The 18554-nt window shown below is 33.1% G+C and overlaps 1 protein-coding gene across 12 annotated transcripts in view; it reads left to right on the plus strand.

Annotated features, from left to right (window-relative positions):
• Window positions 1–18554, plus strand: part of LOC132744953 (potassium channel subfamily T member 2-like) — a 106636-nt gene that overhangs the window by 46448 nt on the left and 41634 nt on the right. For all 12 annotated transcript variants that reach the window (XM_060733750.1, XM_060733753.1, XM_060733748.1 and 9 more), the window contains 10 exons: window positions 3913–3992; window positions 5530–5626; window positions 7674–7736; window positions 10519–10624; window positions 13523–13597; window positions 14350–14436; window positions 15115–15218; window positions 15646–15832; window positions 16628–16792; window positions 17709–17909. In XM_060733750.1, the coding sequence (XP_060589733.1) occupies window positions 3913–3992; window positions 5530–5626; window positions 7674–7736; window positions 10519–10624; window positions 13523–13597; window positions 14350–14436; window positions 15115–15218; window positions 15646–15832; window positions 16628–16792; window positions 17709–17909 (1165 nt within the window). The remainder of the gene's footprint in view (window positions 1–3912; window positions 3993–5529; window positions 5627–7673; window positions 7737–10518; window positions 10625–13522; window positions 13598–14349; window positions 14437–15114; window positions 15219–15645; window positions 15833–16627; window positions 16793–17708; window positions 17910–18554) is intronic.

The following is an 18554-nucleotide window of genomic DNA, read 5'->3' on the forward strand; positions in this document are numbered from 1 at the left end:
CTCAGGCCCAGGCGAAATTCATGGTCATTTAACCATGAACTACCATGAACTACAATGGTATTTCATGGTCCTGTAACCATAAACTACCATAGTAGACCATGTTTTGTTAAATGGCACCACAGCTTTTCATGGTCACCTAACCATGGTTGCTAACACCATGGTCTACCATTAAATAACATGGTAGATCATGTCTACTGACACCATGTTCTACCATGTTAATTTTTTCCCCTTGGTGAAATGTATCATGTTTTATCATGAAATAACATGAACTAACATGGCTCACATGCAGATCATGGTTAGCCATGGTTGACCATGTTATGTTACACGACCCTGTGTAAGACGACTTTCGTACATTACTTATGATGTAGACTAACATAATAATAGTATATAGGACTATGTATATCTTGACTGAATTTGTTTCCTTTGTTATCACTTTTATTTGCCAGCCTGCATATAAAACAAACAGTGCTTGCCATTTATCTTTCTAAAATGTTCCCGCCTTTTTCCACATGTATATTTTCCTTGTGTTTACATCTTTATCAGTGTTTATTCCATAATGTTTGTTAAATCCATTTGTGAAATATTAAAACTGGGTGTTGGGAAACATGTTAGCAAAGTCTGAGTGAGTAATTCCATTGTTTAAACACTTTAAAACATATATATTATGCTGTTGACAAACACACATGGATTTGGATGCCATGTTGGACTGCAATGCATTGTGGTAAGGTTTACCTCCGCTTTGAAGAGTATTCAGATTATAAGGCTAGAACTACTGTTAGATACAATGAAACTTAGGGCCATGGGTTCAAACCCCAGAAGGGTCAACATTTTTTCTTCTTTTTTTTTTCTTTTAACATTATTTATGTAACTTTCATATCCCTTTTGGGAAGAAAAACAAGTGTTTCATATTTTTTTATTTAATTTATATAAGTATTTATTGGCATAAAAATTATGTTGATAGTACACCATGGTCATTCATGGTCATTTTACCATGGTCTGTAATTTTGTTACATGGTAGACCATGGTTTTTCATGATAGCTTACTGATATGCAGAATGACCATGTTATTACATGGTCATACCATGATGTGACCATGGCATTTGATGGTTTTTCACTGACGACCAAGAAATAACATGTTCAGATATCAAAAACCATGAAATACTATGTTGACCATGGTACACATTTCACCTGGGCGGGATATGCTGAATTAACTTTCTTTAAATACCAGTAACAATTAATTTGTAGTTTGAAATATTTCACTGTTACATAATTTAGTTGGTTAGCCGGTTTAGCTTATAAGAAAGAGCACCAATCTGATTAGTAAATCACTGGTTGAATACAAGGAACGATTGATTTGTAGTTTGAACTATTTCACTGTTACAAAATTTGGTTGGTTAGCTGTCTTAGCTTAATAGGAAGAGTTATTCTGATCAGTAAATCAGGGGTCCCTCAGATTCGATCCTGCGATGAGGCGTTGTTTTCTCTTTGTCAATCTACATCATTGAATCTAATGATCATGTGTCTTACTGCTGATGTGTGAGATTACCGGTTGGTCACTTACAGAGAGAATTGGTAATTATTGGTTAGTTATCCAGGTAAGCTGGTCTGGCAAATAATGACCAAAATCATGTGTTTAAAAAGTTGGTGTAAAAAAAACCCAGGAAAACAAACAAACAAAAGTAATGGATACTTAATTGTCCTGCTTGAAATGGACCAGTTCATTATTAGTTTAAAGGAGTGCAATATTTAATCATATACTATGATATAGTGTGGTTTCTTAATAATTTAGCAAGTTTGCATCCTTAATATGGAAATTTGCATATATATTTATTCATCACTTTGGGCAATATTACATGCATACATGAATAAAGGCCAAGATGTTACAAATTATTATATGTACAGTTGTAACAGATTTTATATGCACTAGTAAAATACATGATAAACTTTTTGTTTTTTCTGTGTGTTTGGAGGGCATTACAGATATTTGATAACAAGATCAAATGGCGAAATTTTTTTTTATATTGTTGATTTATATCTGTTTTTGGTTTGAGGCTTCCTTTGATGGAAAAAATGAGATTTTTAGTGTTTTATGTTAATTATAGTGATTTATGGTAAACAAGATGTTGGTGATTTATGGTTGATTTATGGTATATACATTTTAGTGATTTATGGTATTCATGATCTTTAAGTGATTTACGTAAATTATCAATCCTAGTGATTGATGGTAAATAACGTTTTAGCAATATTTGTTTATTTATATCACATTCTAATGTATTTTAATAGGTTGGATAGATCTGTAGATAATCCTACCGGTATATATGTTGGATATTGTATACACTTCCATTTTATAAATTTTATAGAACCAGCCAACTTGCTTCTTGAACATTATAAGCGTAAGTCACAAAATCGCTGGGCTTTAAATTTTTGTAATCTACTTAACAATACCGTATGACATTTTAAGCATTTGTTTATAAATATTGAGGACAAAATATAAGGAACAATTATGGCTATGCAAGATTAACCACATAAGAGTATTAGATTAAATAATTCAGTTATATTGAGAGGCTAACTTATAGCCTTTCAGATCAGTTTCTGTCTGTAATGGACTTAAATGGTCACAATCTCCTTAGAGGATTTATTATGTCCACCTGACCAGATTTATATGTAATTGTTGATATGTCTTGTTAGAGCAGAAACTTGAAAAGGTAATGATGACATATTTAAACAAGATGTTAAACAGAATTCAGCAAATGTGGGTTTTCCCCCATCTTTTTAAAGTTACAAAGAAGCTTGTATTGTAAAAACTTTGTGGTGTACTATCTGTTCACAACATACTGATCAATACATTGTAAAAATTTGAATGTACCCCAGGATAAGATGGCAAAATCCCACATCTTACATATATAGTTCTTAAGTATTTGACTTGTGGCATTCATTTGCCAGTACAGATGTTAGAATAAATGAATTCTTTAAAATATAAGAAACATCACTCTCACCAACAATGGGAAAATAATTGTAAAAATACATATTAAGTGGGAATTAATTGTAAGAATTTCTTATTAAAGACAAATAAATTGAATGACTTTTTCTTCTTTTTTTTCATGTTTGGTATTGCGTGCTGTAAAACATAAGTGTGCAAGTAATAAAATTATAGTTAAAAAATATTTTTCTTTTTATGGACCATTATTAATTACTCAAAATCAAAATCATAGGCAGTAAATATAAGGTAGATTATCTGAAGAATTTATTTTACAAGCTTTAATATTTGCAGTTTCAATTTACAGTCTATATACAGCTGTTCTCAATTTTACAAACAAACAAAAACTTACTATTTATAGACTTCTCTTCATGTACCAGTAATAAAATAATAAAGAAACTGTATTAAAATTCATTTTCTTGTATGGATTTGTGCAATAAATATTTGCCAAAAACCAACTTTGATAAAAACAGCTGCTTTAGAATAACAATACTGCAAAACCTGTAATTTAGGGGACATTCTTTAAATGATCACCTTGTATTAAGATGTATTGCAATTTTTCAATACAGCTAAACTTGTGGTATTAAGGTCACTTATTTTAGATTACCTTGTCTTAAAGGACATTTTCTTTAATCCATCACAGTATTGCAAAATCTTCTTATATCTACCACCAATTTCAAGACATTCTTGATTTCAAGGTCATTTTTTTATCACTACTGCGAGCATATGTTGGAGAGATACTACAAAATTGCCTTAAAGGGCATGTTCTTTATTACATTATACTGCAAAACCTGTGTTTAAGGAGACTTTCTTATGAAGACCACCTTGTCTTAAAGGGCATTTTCAATTCTTGCAAAACCACATAATTAAGGCAACCTTTCCTGACAAAGCAGAAAAATAATTATTAATAATGATAATATTTTGTATATTTTTCAGCTCTGCTCCTGTGAAATACTTTGAGCATGACACAATCAGAGGGAAACTCAGGAGGATTTTGATCCGGAACTCTACAGCAAGTGAGTGCTTCCTATGTTAACCCTTAAAAGCGCTATAGGACCAGAGATGTAAAAAGCATCAAATTCATACATAGCTAAACAGGGGCTCTCCTAAAATAAAATTGAAAAATATGCAAAAGTTAACAAGAAATGTACTCTGAAATAAATTGAAAATCAGTTGAGGTTCTCTTTTAGGTGTGTATGTGTGTTTTTTGTGTCAGGTTCGAGTTGAAAGCATTGATAATCTGAAAATTTGGGTCATTGCACACAACATAATGGTCCAGATCTACATGTTCTAAAAACACATACAAAAAACTCAAGCTCTGTTGTGTAGAACCCCTTTACCTGCTGTATTTGTGTGTTAATTTCTATTAATTTTGAATTATGACACTAAATGTGTACAGAAGTTGATATTGTGCATATTAATATTTCTAGAGCACTATTTATACCCACCAAGGGGTTACCAATAATTTGTCATTCTTTATATGGCTGGCCTACATCTTTAAATAGGATGACCTGACAGTCATTATTTGGACATATATATAAATATAAATAACTGAGACCTACCTCCCACATCATTTGACCTTAAATTAGTAGTTATATATCTAAATATGACCATTTACTTAGCTCTGTGGGTGGTAAATGTGTTATTTTTATGATTATTAATTAATATTAAGATACATGTATATGTCTTTACTAACACCTGCAGCTATCCTTTCTATGATAAATTTCTATTAATTAACATACAGCTCTGATTTGACTGTGGAGCTGCTGCTGTTTATGTATGATATAATGTTAATATAAAGTGGATATGATGAGGCGTTCGTGGGGAGTTTTTTAAGGTCGTGGAGATCAAATCACTTGCCCCTCATCTCATTGAACATTGTGGGTTGGATGATTCCCACCAGGGACTTTAGATTTCTTCATGTTAGGAACATAATCCAGCTAGCTTACTGAACATTGGTGGTTTTACTCTGGAACCCGTTTGTGTCTGAGATAATGCAATTGCATGGAGACCTGAGGTCTTCTTCCACAATTAAAGCTAGTAAAGCTGGAAAATAATTATGGCCTTTACAGTGTTGGTGTGACGTAAAAAAACCCAACATAAAAATAAATAAAAAAAACAACACCAAATATATATGAGCCTAGTCTGGTCAGGGACTGTAATGGAAGTCAAGGCTGATCTAGCTCTGTTGTGGTGGTACATATATTGTCGCACAGAGCTTTGACAGTCTGACATCAGACCATGGATGCAAGTTCTTGGGATCCAGACAGTTTCAAAAGGATCAGAATTATAAAATTAATGTTCAGATCATCATAGTTTTCTTGAAAATACCTTTATAATCAAAATTTTTTGAGATCATTGTATTTTTCCTTTCAACAAAATTGCATTTATCAATGATGAACATAAGCTGATGTTAAAGTTAGCTGCAGACCCAGGAATGACCTTGACTTTTATGGTCAAATTGTGTAAATTTTATCAAATTTAACAGTAACTTTGCAGTTCATTAATAGATTTTGAAAGAAAAACATTTGACTTCTTGATTGTGTATTTCAGGGTTAACATTTACTGTGTTTGACTTGATTGCGAAGTTTTTGGTGTGTTTACTGTACATGGTTAGAATTGTCCTTGATGATGTTAAACAATACGAGTGGTAAGTACTAGTATTTGCAAGTAGTCTTTATCAAAATTTTAATCATTGTGTCCAAGCTTAGCTCAATTAAGGGATAGCATAGGATTTGAAATCCAGAGGTTTTAGTTGGTCCTCAAATTTTGTGAGGTAAAATTAATCTGTCACTATTGATACAGGACTTTAAGTCTAATGGTCATTAGTAGTAGTTGTTCATTCGCAAAAAAAATTAATTAATTAATTAGTCGCTTATAAGTGGACCGACTTTATATAAAAAGATTTTATCACTTTGTGATCTGTATCTAAGTTTTTACCACTTTATAATCTGTATCAAAGTTTTATCATTTTATAGTCTATATCAAAGTTGAGCCATTTAGATTCTCACATGGTTCTTGTTCCGAGAAAATTTGAGCGTACTGTGTCTTTTTTGTCAACTCTTGTTCTTTATTACTATAATAAAGTATGAAATAGATACATATAATAAAACATTGTGTGTTATCAAGTATCTATATAACAATATAGTCTCTCATACTTGTCAAAGAGAAGTAGCCGGTTATATATTTCTATTCTTTCAAATTTATGGCCCATAAAATATCATAATATTAAATTTAAGTGAAGGACAGAGATTTAAAGGAACCTTTCTCAGTATTTGGATAACTAGTTGTAAGAATAAATGACATATTGAAGTCTCAAACTGCTGAACCTTTAATCTGCTAGAACCGATTGTGATTTAAACCTTTGCTGCTGTTGCCAGTTTCTATATAATCATGTTGGCTGACTCAACTTTAAATGTTCATCTTGATATCTCCAATATTTATAATGACAGCCACAAAAATATGGAAGTTAAACACATTCTATCTTAGAAATTCAGATAGCAGATTAAAGGTTAAGATTTAAGACTTACATTAACATTTTTATCACATACCCATGCCGACTTTGCGACTGCTTAAAAAATGGTACTGCAAGGCTGTGCGTATATTTTGACGTGACGTCATTTGCATTATATAAACATAGCATTAAAATGTGCTAAATATTAGCGTTATTTACTATAGACGCGTCAATGAAAAATGTCTCTTTATCACTTCAAACAGTCTTTACTTTTGATACGTGAATATACAAATATTAAATTTGTGTTAGTTCATTACTAAATTTATTAAACTGGTTGAATAAAATGATATTATGCTGGCCAGAGGCTCGCATAATATTTTATTCAACTTGTTCAATAAATTCAGTATTAAACTTACTCTCATTCACACAACTTGTACAAGAAACAAACTTAAAAAAGTATTCTTCTCAGCATTTTCTTCCTTCAATGCATAGAGCTTATATATGTAAGATGTACTATTAAGTAAGATGTACTATTAATGTGTGATTCTCTACAATAGCTATATGTAATACATTTAACACTTGGGGTGTTCATTGCCAAGTGGTTACGGTCATTGGCATTTAACCACTTGCTCCTCAAAACCACTGTGATTTTTAATCCCACCAGGGACTTAAAATTCTACCAAGTGAATCTAGCTTTTTGCTGATGGTTCTACTCAAAATTTCGCAAGTTTAATCATATTTTGCACTCACAAGCAACACATTTTTGAAATAATATATAGCAAAAGGTTTGGGTCAACATAAGGGATTGAACCTTCCCCAGCTGCCCATTTTTGCCTGAAGTAAAACATGGAGAGGCACCTGATATTTTTCCTCCAACAGTTAAGCTTGAATGCCGCCATATGACCTTTACAGTGTTATTCTGACTGAAAAAAAAAATAAATAAAAAAAATAATAAAAAAAAAACAAACAAAAATAATTCTACTACAGGAAATAAATATTGGTAATATTGAATTGAAAACAAGTGACTTGATGTAACAGCTATAATCTTTTTGTAATATGATAAAAGGAAATAAATTATGGTAATATTGAATTGTAGACATGTGACTTGATGTAACAAATAACAGCTATGATATGTTTGATCTAATGCTCTTGATTGATCTTGATTACCGTATTTAAACAAAATTATCAAATTTATCATTTTAGAAGCAATATGAAGATGGTCTTCTTGGTTTGTCTATTTCAGCAATGGGAGTCCATGTCCACCAAAACCAGAGAACTTCACAGCTACAACCAGTGATGTTAATTGGTTTGTAAATTTGTTCATTAAGCCTTTACTTGATGAATTTGAGTACTGAGCTTGTCCTGCTTTGAATTTGGAATATTTCATTAGTAGCTAACCGTTATTATGCCAAATATAACGAATACACTTGTCCGTCATTATACCCTCACAAACGAAGTATAGGGGGGTATCTATAAGTCAGCTTGTCGGTCGGTCGGTTGGTCCACATAATGGTTACCGGATTATAACTAGAGTTTGGAATGAGGTATTGTAATCAAACTTGGTGAAATGTAACCTTATTTGGAAACCCAGGTCAGTATTGCATTTGGACCCCCTGGAGTCAAGGTCAAGGTCAGCAATACTAAAAATAGAAAAATGGTTTCTGGACAAGAACTAGACTTAGGAATGAGATATTGTAATCAAACTTGATGTATACATGTAGGAAGCTTATATGAAGTCCCTGGTTTGCATTGCAATTAATTCAAATAATTCTTTGCACACAGTTGATATTTAATTTATTATAGGTTGATTGTACATCTGTAAAATCTGACAAGGCTCTATAATGTTTGTAGACCAACTTAAAAATAATAATGGTCTGTTCAAGTATGGAAGCCCAGGACAAGTCAGTTTAAGGAATTTGTTATATGGTTTAGTTTCAAAATTATAACAAAACCTACTGTTACAATGAAAAGTAGATATAAACCATCAGATATGATTAATTGAAAGTCAGTTCATGACAGAATTAATTGGACATTAAAATACATGTAAGCCTATTTCAATATAGTGCTGAATTAATAAGACACTTTAAGTTTGAAATATGCAGATTTCAGTAGATTTGATTGAAGAACATGTCAATTATGTTTCGCTGAGTCAGCAAGTTTTGATTGACTACAAATCTTGTATATCTTTATGACCAATTAGATAGACTATTATCTTAAAGTTCAAAATGGGATTACCTTTAGCAATATTGGGAGGGGGGGGGGGGGGGGGTCATAAGTTAATTTTCTGTTAGGGTTATTGTATTAAGGCTATTAGATGACTGGGATAGGATTTGCATAAAGATAATATATAATTTACTGCCGGCACTTTTATTTGTTTTAGTATAAGAATATATGGGAATGTTAGCCTGGGTTTTGCTAATGAATAAGTAATGGATTTGACCTACTGTCCATTATCTATTTTGTTTGTGTGTGTGTGTGGTGGCAGTGGATTTCAATATTAAAATGATAAGATTTAGTAGCAAATAACTAAATTATTGTTTCTGGTTTGATGGCACACAAGTTGCACACAGTGCATTTAATCACATGGCCACCAGTAACAAACTGCAGAATTATTTTCTTCCATATATTTAGCAATTTAGATGCTTAAATTCCCTTTTTTTATCAATTTAAATCTCTGGAATTGAGGGCATTCTGTTATTTTTTCTTTGTAAATATAGTTCAGGTAAGAGTGTCGAGTACCGTAACTGTCTTATGCTGATTTTCTTTTTTGTACATGTAGCAAAAAATTATTTTTTTAATTAATTTTAATGGTTGTCTCCCTTGCTCCTTGCATTCTGTATCAATGCCAAAATGCATGTGTGTTGTGAAAATAATAAGCTTATTGTAGCTGTGTAGAATTGTTGAATTTGAATTATTTTCAGGTGGTTTAGTTTGAATTAGTTAAATGTTGACATGTGTGTTTTGGTAATGTTGAAAGTGTAGGGATTTTAAAATGCTTTTGACTGAAATTTAAATGTCAATTTGATAAACAAATAGGGAAAGTTAAATATTTATATTTAGAAAACAAATCTTATCTCTTAGCTTAAATTTTTGCCATGTTGAACTTCTTTGACCAGCGCTTGACCTTTTGCCAGTTATGCCGCTGTTTACATGTAACTTGTCCAAAATAGGAGATGTGTATGTCATATGGTGATATGGACTGTCGTAGGGACTTTTAGACAAGCCTGATGTATGTTCCTATCTTAAAGTCATATACACATACTAAGGTTGCATATAGACATAGCAGATTGAAAACTGTGTAACAGAATATATTTAACCTTTTTATTATCTTAACCATATTACAATAACAGAAACATTTATGTAATATAATAATAAAAAAAATCAGGGTCAACAACCCCATCTTTGAGTTATCTGTCCATCCATGATTTTGAAAATTGCTACATGTCTGTATGCAATCCAAGCAGACACCTTTATGATAAAGCTTTGGGAAAAAATATACATGATCTTTGAGATAACAGAAATATTTTAAGACCCCCCCCCCCCCCAAAAAAAAAAAAAAAAAAAAAAACTCGTAGAAGTTCTACTGTATTACATGTGTTATCTGAGTTTAGTGTTAGTTTAAGTATGATGCACATATGAGTTCATGTAACTCTTGGTATATGTAGATCTCAATATGAGCTGCACCCTGACAAAAGCAGCATCCGCGCAGTCTGATCAGGATCGATGGTATTCGCTATCAGTTTCTCTACTTGTTATAGGGTTGGTAAGCAAACAGCATGGATTCTGAAAAGACTGCGCGGATGTGCAGGCTGGTCCGAATCCATGCTGGTCACAAATCCACTATGTTGGTTTTGTCATGGCGCAGCTCAAAAATTCTAGTGTATGAAGATCTCAATATATGTAGATCTTTGTTTATGTAGATCTTTTATGTGATGGTTTAAAAAAATCGTTTTGATTGAGTGTTTGTTATCATTTTGTTTTCAAAGTATAAACCATGGTTTATTTTATAGTTGCATGAAATAGTATATTTCACTGTTGTTTTATTTTTGCATGTAACACATGTTACATTTTGTGTTGTTTTTATTTAGGCATGTTATATTATGGGTGCATAGACCTCTTCCCCTATGGATAGCCCAGGTTACTCTTGCTGTGATAACATTTGTGAAAACTTTACTCAAAGTTTATGTTGCCAAGGTGAGATTTTTACATTATGTCCAGTTCATTATTTTGGTATATAAGTTTTTGCAGCACTGTTGCATGATGCAGATAGGGGTGTTCATTACTGAGTGGCTTTGAACCACTTGCCCCGCACTGTAGCCTGGGATTCAGGCGTTGATATTTTTTGCTTATTTATAACATACGCGCTATTTCATACTCGATCGTCATAGATAACGCACAACATCTCTGGTTTTGATAGTATCAACGCCTGGGGAAACCTGTGGGGTTTCCAATGTAATTATCGACTAATGATAATCCTATTAATAGGCCGATTAGCATGTGACCAACAAATTACATGACTAAATCGAAATCAAGGCGAAGATGATGAATGTTGAAAATTTGACGCCATTTACTATTATAAATTGCGTCCAGCACAATTCTCTGATGCTCACACACTTTATCCAATTTAACTAATCAAACCTGTTGATCGAATTAACTCATCATGCAATAAACTTTGTCAACAAGTGTTATTTTAATCGGAAATGGTGTTTTGAAAGCGAGGCTCCGTAACTGTTCGTTGAGCTTCGTGTCACTTCGTGGAAATTCCGTTTCTATTTTTAGCAACTAGTTTGTTGTTGCATGAGTTATCGTTCTTTAAATAACACCCGTAATTTTCGGGGTGTATACTAGGTGGCGCTTCGATCGAAAATCGTATTTCCCCAGGCTGTCGATTTGCCGAACAGAAGCACATAAAAAATCGACAGTCTGGAACCCAGGCTACCCGCACTGCTGTGGAATCCTTATCCTGCCTGTGACTTTAGATTCTCTCATGTGAGGAAGCTATCAAGCAAGCTCAAGGAATGTTGCTGGTTTGACTGAGTTGCCTGCTTGTGCCTGAAATGTTGCGCAGAGAGGCATCTTAATTTGTCTGTCACCACTAAAGCTGATATGATTCCAAGAAGACCAACCACACGCGTACATTCAATTATTATACCCCCACACACAAAGTTAAGGGGGTGTATATAGGAGTCAGCTTGTTAGTCGGTCGGTCCGTCGGTCGGTCCACATCATGGTTTCTGGACGATAACTAGAGTTTGGAATGAGGTATTGTGATAAAACTTGGTATATAGCAACCTTATGTGGAAACTCCGGTTGGTATTGCATTTGGACCCCCTGGGGTCAAGGTCAAGGTCACCTTTACTAAAAATAGAAAAATGGTTTCCGGACAATAACTAGAGTTAGGAATGAGATATTGTTATCAAACTTGGCGTATAGCAAGCTTATATGAAGACCTGTGTTGGTATTGCATTTGGGCCCTCTGGGGTCAAGGTCACCATTACTAAAAATAGAAAAATGGTTTCCGGACAATAACTTGACTTAGGAATGAGATACTGTAATCAAACTTGGTGTATAGCAAGCTTATATGAGGACCTGGGTTGGTATTGCATTTGGACCCCCTGGGGTCAAGGTCACCGTTACTAAAAATAGAAAAATGGTTTCCGGACAATAACTAGAGTTAGGAATGAGATACTGTAATCTAATTTGGTGTAAAGGAAGCTTATATGAAGACCTGGGTTGGTATTGCATTTGGACCCCCTAGGGTCAAGGTCACTGTTACAGTGTTACTAAAAATAGAAAAATGGTTTCCGGACAATAACTAGAGTTAGGAATGAGATATTGTTATCAAACTTGGTGTATAGCAAGCTTATATGAAGACTTTGGTTGGTATTGCATTTGGGCCCCCTGGGGTGAAGGTCAAGGTCACCGTTAGAAAAATAGAAAAATGGTTTTCGGACAATAACTAGAGTTAGGAATGAGATATTGTAATCTTATTTGGTGTATAGGAAGCTTATATGAAGACCTGGGTTGGTATTGCATTTGGACCCTCTAGGGTCAAGGTCACCGTTACAGTGTTACTAAAAATAGAAAAATGGTTTCCGGACAATAACTAGAGTTAGGAATGAGATATTGTAATCAAACTTGGTGTATAGCAAGCTTATTTCGAGACCCCAGTTGCGATTACAATTAATTGAAATATTTCTTTGTACACAGTTGATAGTTTGTGTTCAAATTTTTCTTCAGACTACTTTTTTTTCAAAAAGTCAAAGTTGCTGGTGGGGGTATTAATCACCTTCAGTGATAGGTCTAGTTTTTTTATTCATATCGATTTTGAACTAGTATGTTCTTCGTCAGTGAATAAACAGGAAGTGAATAAACAGGAAGAGACGTCACACGACGTCAACGTCCAAGATGGCGGGAAATATACATTGTTATGTTAAGTTATATTAAAATCCATTAAAAAAATTAATAAAGATTTTGATATATATATTTTTATATATAAACATTCACGGATGTGAATATATATATAAACTAAAGCTGGGAAGTCATCATATAACCATTAGAAAGTACCAGTGTGATTTAAAACCCATCCAGAAAAATTTAATGCAAACAATTCACCCCTAATCTACTGAATTTATGCAATGGATTCATCCTGTTTTTGAACAGGGAATAGCCCATTTCAAAATTCAGGGGATTTCAATATAAAAAAAAGTCCCAAACTGGGCCTCCAACAGTATAAATCCTGCACATACTGCTCAAATGTGCAGACTGGCATTACTTGATACTGATGACAAAGCCCTAATCACTTTTATTTCCACCAGATTAACCTTTATCCCTTAAAGTATATACTGTATTTGGAGGGCAGGTAATAATGTTGCAATACCATTCTGTGTATAGTGTAGAAAAAAATATAGTTGTCTATGTTTGCAATTCTTTGTGCAATAAAATATTATGTTAGCAGTTTTAACAAAAACCCAAATTATTTGAATGGGAAAACTTGCACTGGTATTTTAAATCATGAAAATTTTTTTGATTTGCCATATTTCTCTTTGTGTTTTTGCAAGTTATAAATTGTATATTATTAATTATTTTCAGGGCAACCGATGGGAGCATTTTTTACAAGGGCATTTTATTTTAGAAGTGTTCAGCTCCTTGCCATTTATTGTAACTGTAAGTTTCCTTGATTTTGTCTTGTTTTAATTATACACCTTATTTTAGCACACTTCTGATGCTTTAAGCTACTTTAACCGCTTGCAGGTTTGCCTCACACAACTTACCAGTACTAGTGACATATTAGGAAACATGGTTTGTCTTGAGTCTTTTTTGTGGAATGGTAAACATTGCTTACTTAAAATTACTTCCTTTACTTTGTTGTGGTTTCAAATTTTGAATGGGGCATTGAATCTTTTTGTTAATATCTGGCTCTGTGGTGATTCTTCACTTGTTTGGGGAGAAAATGTGTGTCAAGATAGTTGAGCCAAGGTACAGTATTCCAAAGGTCATGAGTTTGAGTTCTGGTCAGACTGAACATTTTTCTCACCCATTAACACAGCTACCTTGTGGAAGCACATTTTATGTATGTTACAATGATCTAAAATGACTTGCCACTCATAGCTGTGGGTTTGAATCCTGCCAGGGAATTTTGATTTTTTCATGTGAGTAGCTATCCATTCAGCTTATCTAAGATTGATGTTTTTACACAAGTGCCCTCACGTGCCCGAACTTGAAGTTAAGATAGAAAATTATAACATGACCTTGACAGTATGGAAGGGACAACAAAAATAAAACAACATGTTTATGTTACAAAAATGATTATTTTCATGTACTGTATTTTCAATGTTTACATGTATAAATAGATTATCATGTTTTTGTTACAGTATTTTCATGTAGTTTATAAATACATTATCATGTTTTTGTTACAGCTTGCCTACCCACCGTTGCTAAGAAACATGTTTGTCCCATCATTCCTCAGTTGCTGGCTGGCAAAGAAAGCTCTCGACAGATTACTTGTATGTATAATAATTGTTTAAAAAAACAACAACAAGAAACATGAACAAACAAACATAATACTGAACTACATGCATAATCACCTCTTTTCATTTCATAACTTATTGCTGCAAAATCATTTATAGTCATTGGGCGCACCAATTTTCATGGTTTTCACTGATAGGTCAGTCTTTCATTTCATCAGATGAAATTCTGTTGTTAGATTTATTTGCATTACACTATTTGCATTTAAATCTTGCAGATTAGTTATTTCACGAATATATGAATGTCTTTTATGATAAAACCTTAAAATGTTATACCTACAGAATGAAATGAATTCACTGTACCCCAGTTGATGACCAGTCAGTATCTAATTTTTCCAAACCATTCCTTTGTAATGACTAACTTTGAAAAGAAAGTTTTTCATGCCCAGCTTGGTAGTGATTTTCCCATTGTTGTTCTGTTCTGATGCTTTCCATAAGTAGACTTACAAAATCAGGAATATGGGGACTTATTTCTAATCTGTGGGATTTATTTTGGCCACTTACTTTGATTGTCTTTCTCTCTGAAAATATCGCCACCCCAATGTTAGAATTTAATGCCACTTAATTCTGTATAATTTTTTTGGATATTTCTGTATATTTTGATTATTCAAATACCCATTCATTCTATATTTGGAAAAAATATTCTATATATTTCAGAATGACTTACACAGAACGCGGCAACGGTTCCAGACCATATCAGTGACCTTGACACAACAGAGTTTAGTTCTCATGGCAACCATGCTTTGCCTGATTTTTACCACGTATGTTCTATTTTAATGTTCCAAATTTTTAAAATTTCTATGCTGTTTAACAATGGATATATTACAATTTTTTTGACAAAACAGGTCTGTCTTTCTGTTACAGTTTTAAATCTATTAAATAGATATAATGAGGTACAACACGTCAAACACTGAATCAGTTTTATTATTTTTATGCCACCACAGCATGTTATTTAAAAATGAGATAAATGTTATCAAGACAACATCTTTTAATTGTCTAATTAATTATTGTACTAACCGTAAACTTGCCAAAGTGATTAGCTTTCACCAAATAATAGAGGCAGGCCAGCTTGGATATCCCTGCTTGCTGAACAGACCCTATACTGTTGGTAGGTCAGTTTTCAGAACTTTCCCACATATAAACAGAAGATCAAGTTTAAATTTATTTGTATTATCTCTATAATTTCAGTATATGCGGTGTTCAACATATACAGCGGGCCAGTTCAGAATTACATCTGAACTTGTTTGATGCTATCTACTTTGTTATTGTAACATTCTCCACCGTTGGTTACGGTGATATTTCACCAGATATATGGCCGAGTCGGGTGTTCATGATACTCATGATATGTATAGCGTTTGCCGCTATTCCCATGCAGGTAAACGTCTTCATAATTCCTTGATAGCAAGACCGAAGAACATTCATGGTATTACAGAATGAAAATAGTTCAAAGTATATGTATTAACCAGATCACTTTAAGATTTGTTAGCTAGTGATAAAGGTGTGTCCGTGGTCAGTTGGTTAAGGTTCTTGAATTTAAACCACATGGCACTCACAACTGTAAGTTCGATTCCCGCCAAGGACATTCGATTTTTTCATGTGAGGAAGCTATCCAGTTAGCTTATGGAAAGTCTTTTGTGCTACTTAAGCTTGCTTGTGCCTGAAAATGCACATAAAGGTCAAATGTATTAAAGCTGGGAATTTTCCAAATGATCTCTATAGTGTTGGTGCATTGTAAAACCAAGCATATAAAAAATGTTAGTTGTAAAAACCTTATATAATTTTTGTGCTGAATACACATAGAATATTTCAAGAAATAATATTATTTCTGTATCTTGGTATTTTATTGTAATATAAAATTTTATTTGAAATTTAAACCCAATCATTAATTATACAGGCTACGATGTATTAAAATCTTTAGATGCCATAAAAAAAGAATACATGTATCATTCCAACTAATGATTATTGTACAAAAAATGAAGTTTATTTGGTTTTAAAGTTGTGTTATTTTGTCTGTTAGAATTTGGGTCTGAAAATTGATCCGCATGGTCCAAACTTCATTTGAGTGGAAGTCGGAAGTGTGATGCACGCCACAAGAGTGTTTTGGAATTACGTCTATAATAAGAAATAACGCATCATCAAACCTTCTTTACTTTTAATTACGTTATTATAGATACAAACTATAGCCTCTACAATGGCTGAACGTACCAAGTTTGGTAGTGAATATTCGGAGAGACGAGCGAGAGGAAACAAGCATGTGGTCGTGTTGTCACGAACTTTACAGACAGATACAGTGATGGACTTCTTACTTGAGTTTTACGCTCATCCTAAATTAGAGGTTTGTTTATTTGATTTGTAAAAAATTTACAAATTAGGGATTAATTGACAAAAAGTTCCTTCTTCTTAGCAAATTTGGCAGACCTAGAGATATAGCTTCTACTACTGAGCTAATTTAATGAACATAGAGGTAGATCTCGATATTCTGAGCTAAATTTGGCAGGCATTGAGGTAGAAATAAATTAGATCTACAGTGCCTTATGAGTTTTCTTGGGGAAGTGGGTTTGGGGGACGCTTTGGTCTTGTGATTGATATTATACAGTGTTTGATTTAGAAATTAAGAAATTCATGCATTTTCAAAAATTTTGAATCTGAAACATATTATGATGTCTACTTCTACACTTTGAACTCCTATAATTATGTATTAAACAGACCTGTTAAATTGTTTGTTGTAGACTTAATATGAGCCGTATCATAACAAAACCAACAATGGGTTTGCAACCAGCATGGATCCAGACCAGCCTGTGCATCCGCGCAGTCTGATCAGGATCCATGCTGTTCGCTTACAAACCCTATAACAAGTAGGGAAACTGATAGCGAACAGCATGGATCCTGATCAGACTGCACGGATGCGCAGGCTGGTCTGGATCCATGCTGGTTGCAAATCCATTATGTTGGTTTTGTCATGACACGGCTCATATATTATTATAGGAGTTGTTATATTTAAAATGTAAATATTTTGTAAAAGTTACATTTAACTTGCTAAGAAATATTTTAAATTCCTAAAATAACGTATGCATGTTGATGATAAAAAGGAAAGTTTTCACAACAAATGTTATATGTAAATTGTTAGTAATATAAATCATATCTCACTGCTAAAATGTAGCATATGATATATTAACATTTTATTTGTTAAATTTTTGCAATAGACTCTTGTTCCCTGCAGGATAATAGTTAAATCATATTTTTCATTGAAGGAACATATAGTTGTGTTGATGGCAACAGATACCATGGATGGAAATATGCAAATAATTCTCAAAGATCCCAAATGGTCGCAGCGTGTTGTGTACATGAGAGGATCTGCTTCAGAAAGATACAGATCTGAAGCGTTGTCGTATAGCGAGGCTGAGGCGTGTTTTATTTTAGCACCAAGATATATTCAAGATAGGACTAAAGCAGTAAGTGGTCTATATGTGTTTTAGTTTTCTGGTAATTGGTAAAGAAATTATATAAAATTGTGTTGTTATGCCCCCACTTAATGCAGGGGGTATATAGATATTTGCCTACACTGTCTTGTCTGTAGTCTGACAAAACAGTGTAATATAGGGGCATCTGTGTCCTATAGACACATTTCATGTTTTGTATAATTATGTTTCCAGATATTACTTTTATCTTGCTTGTGAACAAAGCTTGAAGCTTTTGTGAATCAACATGGAGACTGATATTTAGAACTTACCAGTACTGGTGTCTTATGAATAAACATGATTATATCTAGAAAGATTTGCACCCGCTATGATGCTTTTCTTTGTATAAAATTGTGTTAACTCTACGTTACTACAAAGCCAAGGGCTGCAAAGTTTGTATCTGCTTCTCCAATTGAAATTACAGTTTTTTTGAAAGAGACTTATATGCAAATGCCCTTTGTATTTTTGCTATACCTCTTTCAGTATAAGGAGAACCAATCATTTATTTTGGAATTAAAATTTAAAAAAAACAACAACAAAGAAACCCAACTTAAAACAAAAAACTGAACAGGCACATTTTTTGAGGATTTATCTTAAAATGGGCATCCATTGAAATCTATAATGAATAGATAACTATGT

This window comes from Ruditapes philippinarum, unplaced genomic scaffold (assembly GCF_026571515.1).
Source record: "Ruditapes philippinarum isolate M1 unplaced genomic scaffold, ASM2657151v2 ctg614_1_1_1_1, whole genome shotgun sequence".
NCBI lineage: Eukaryota > Metazoa > Mollusca > Bivalvia > Venerida > Veneridae > Ruditapes > Ruditapes philippinarum.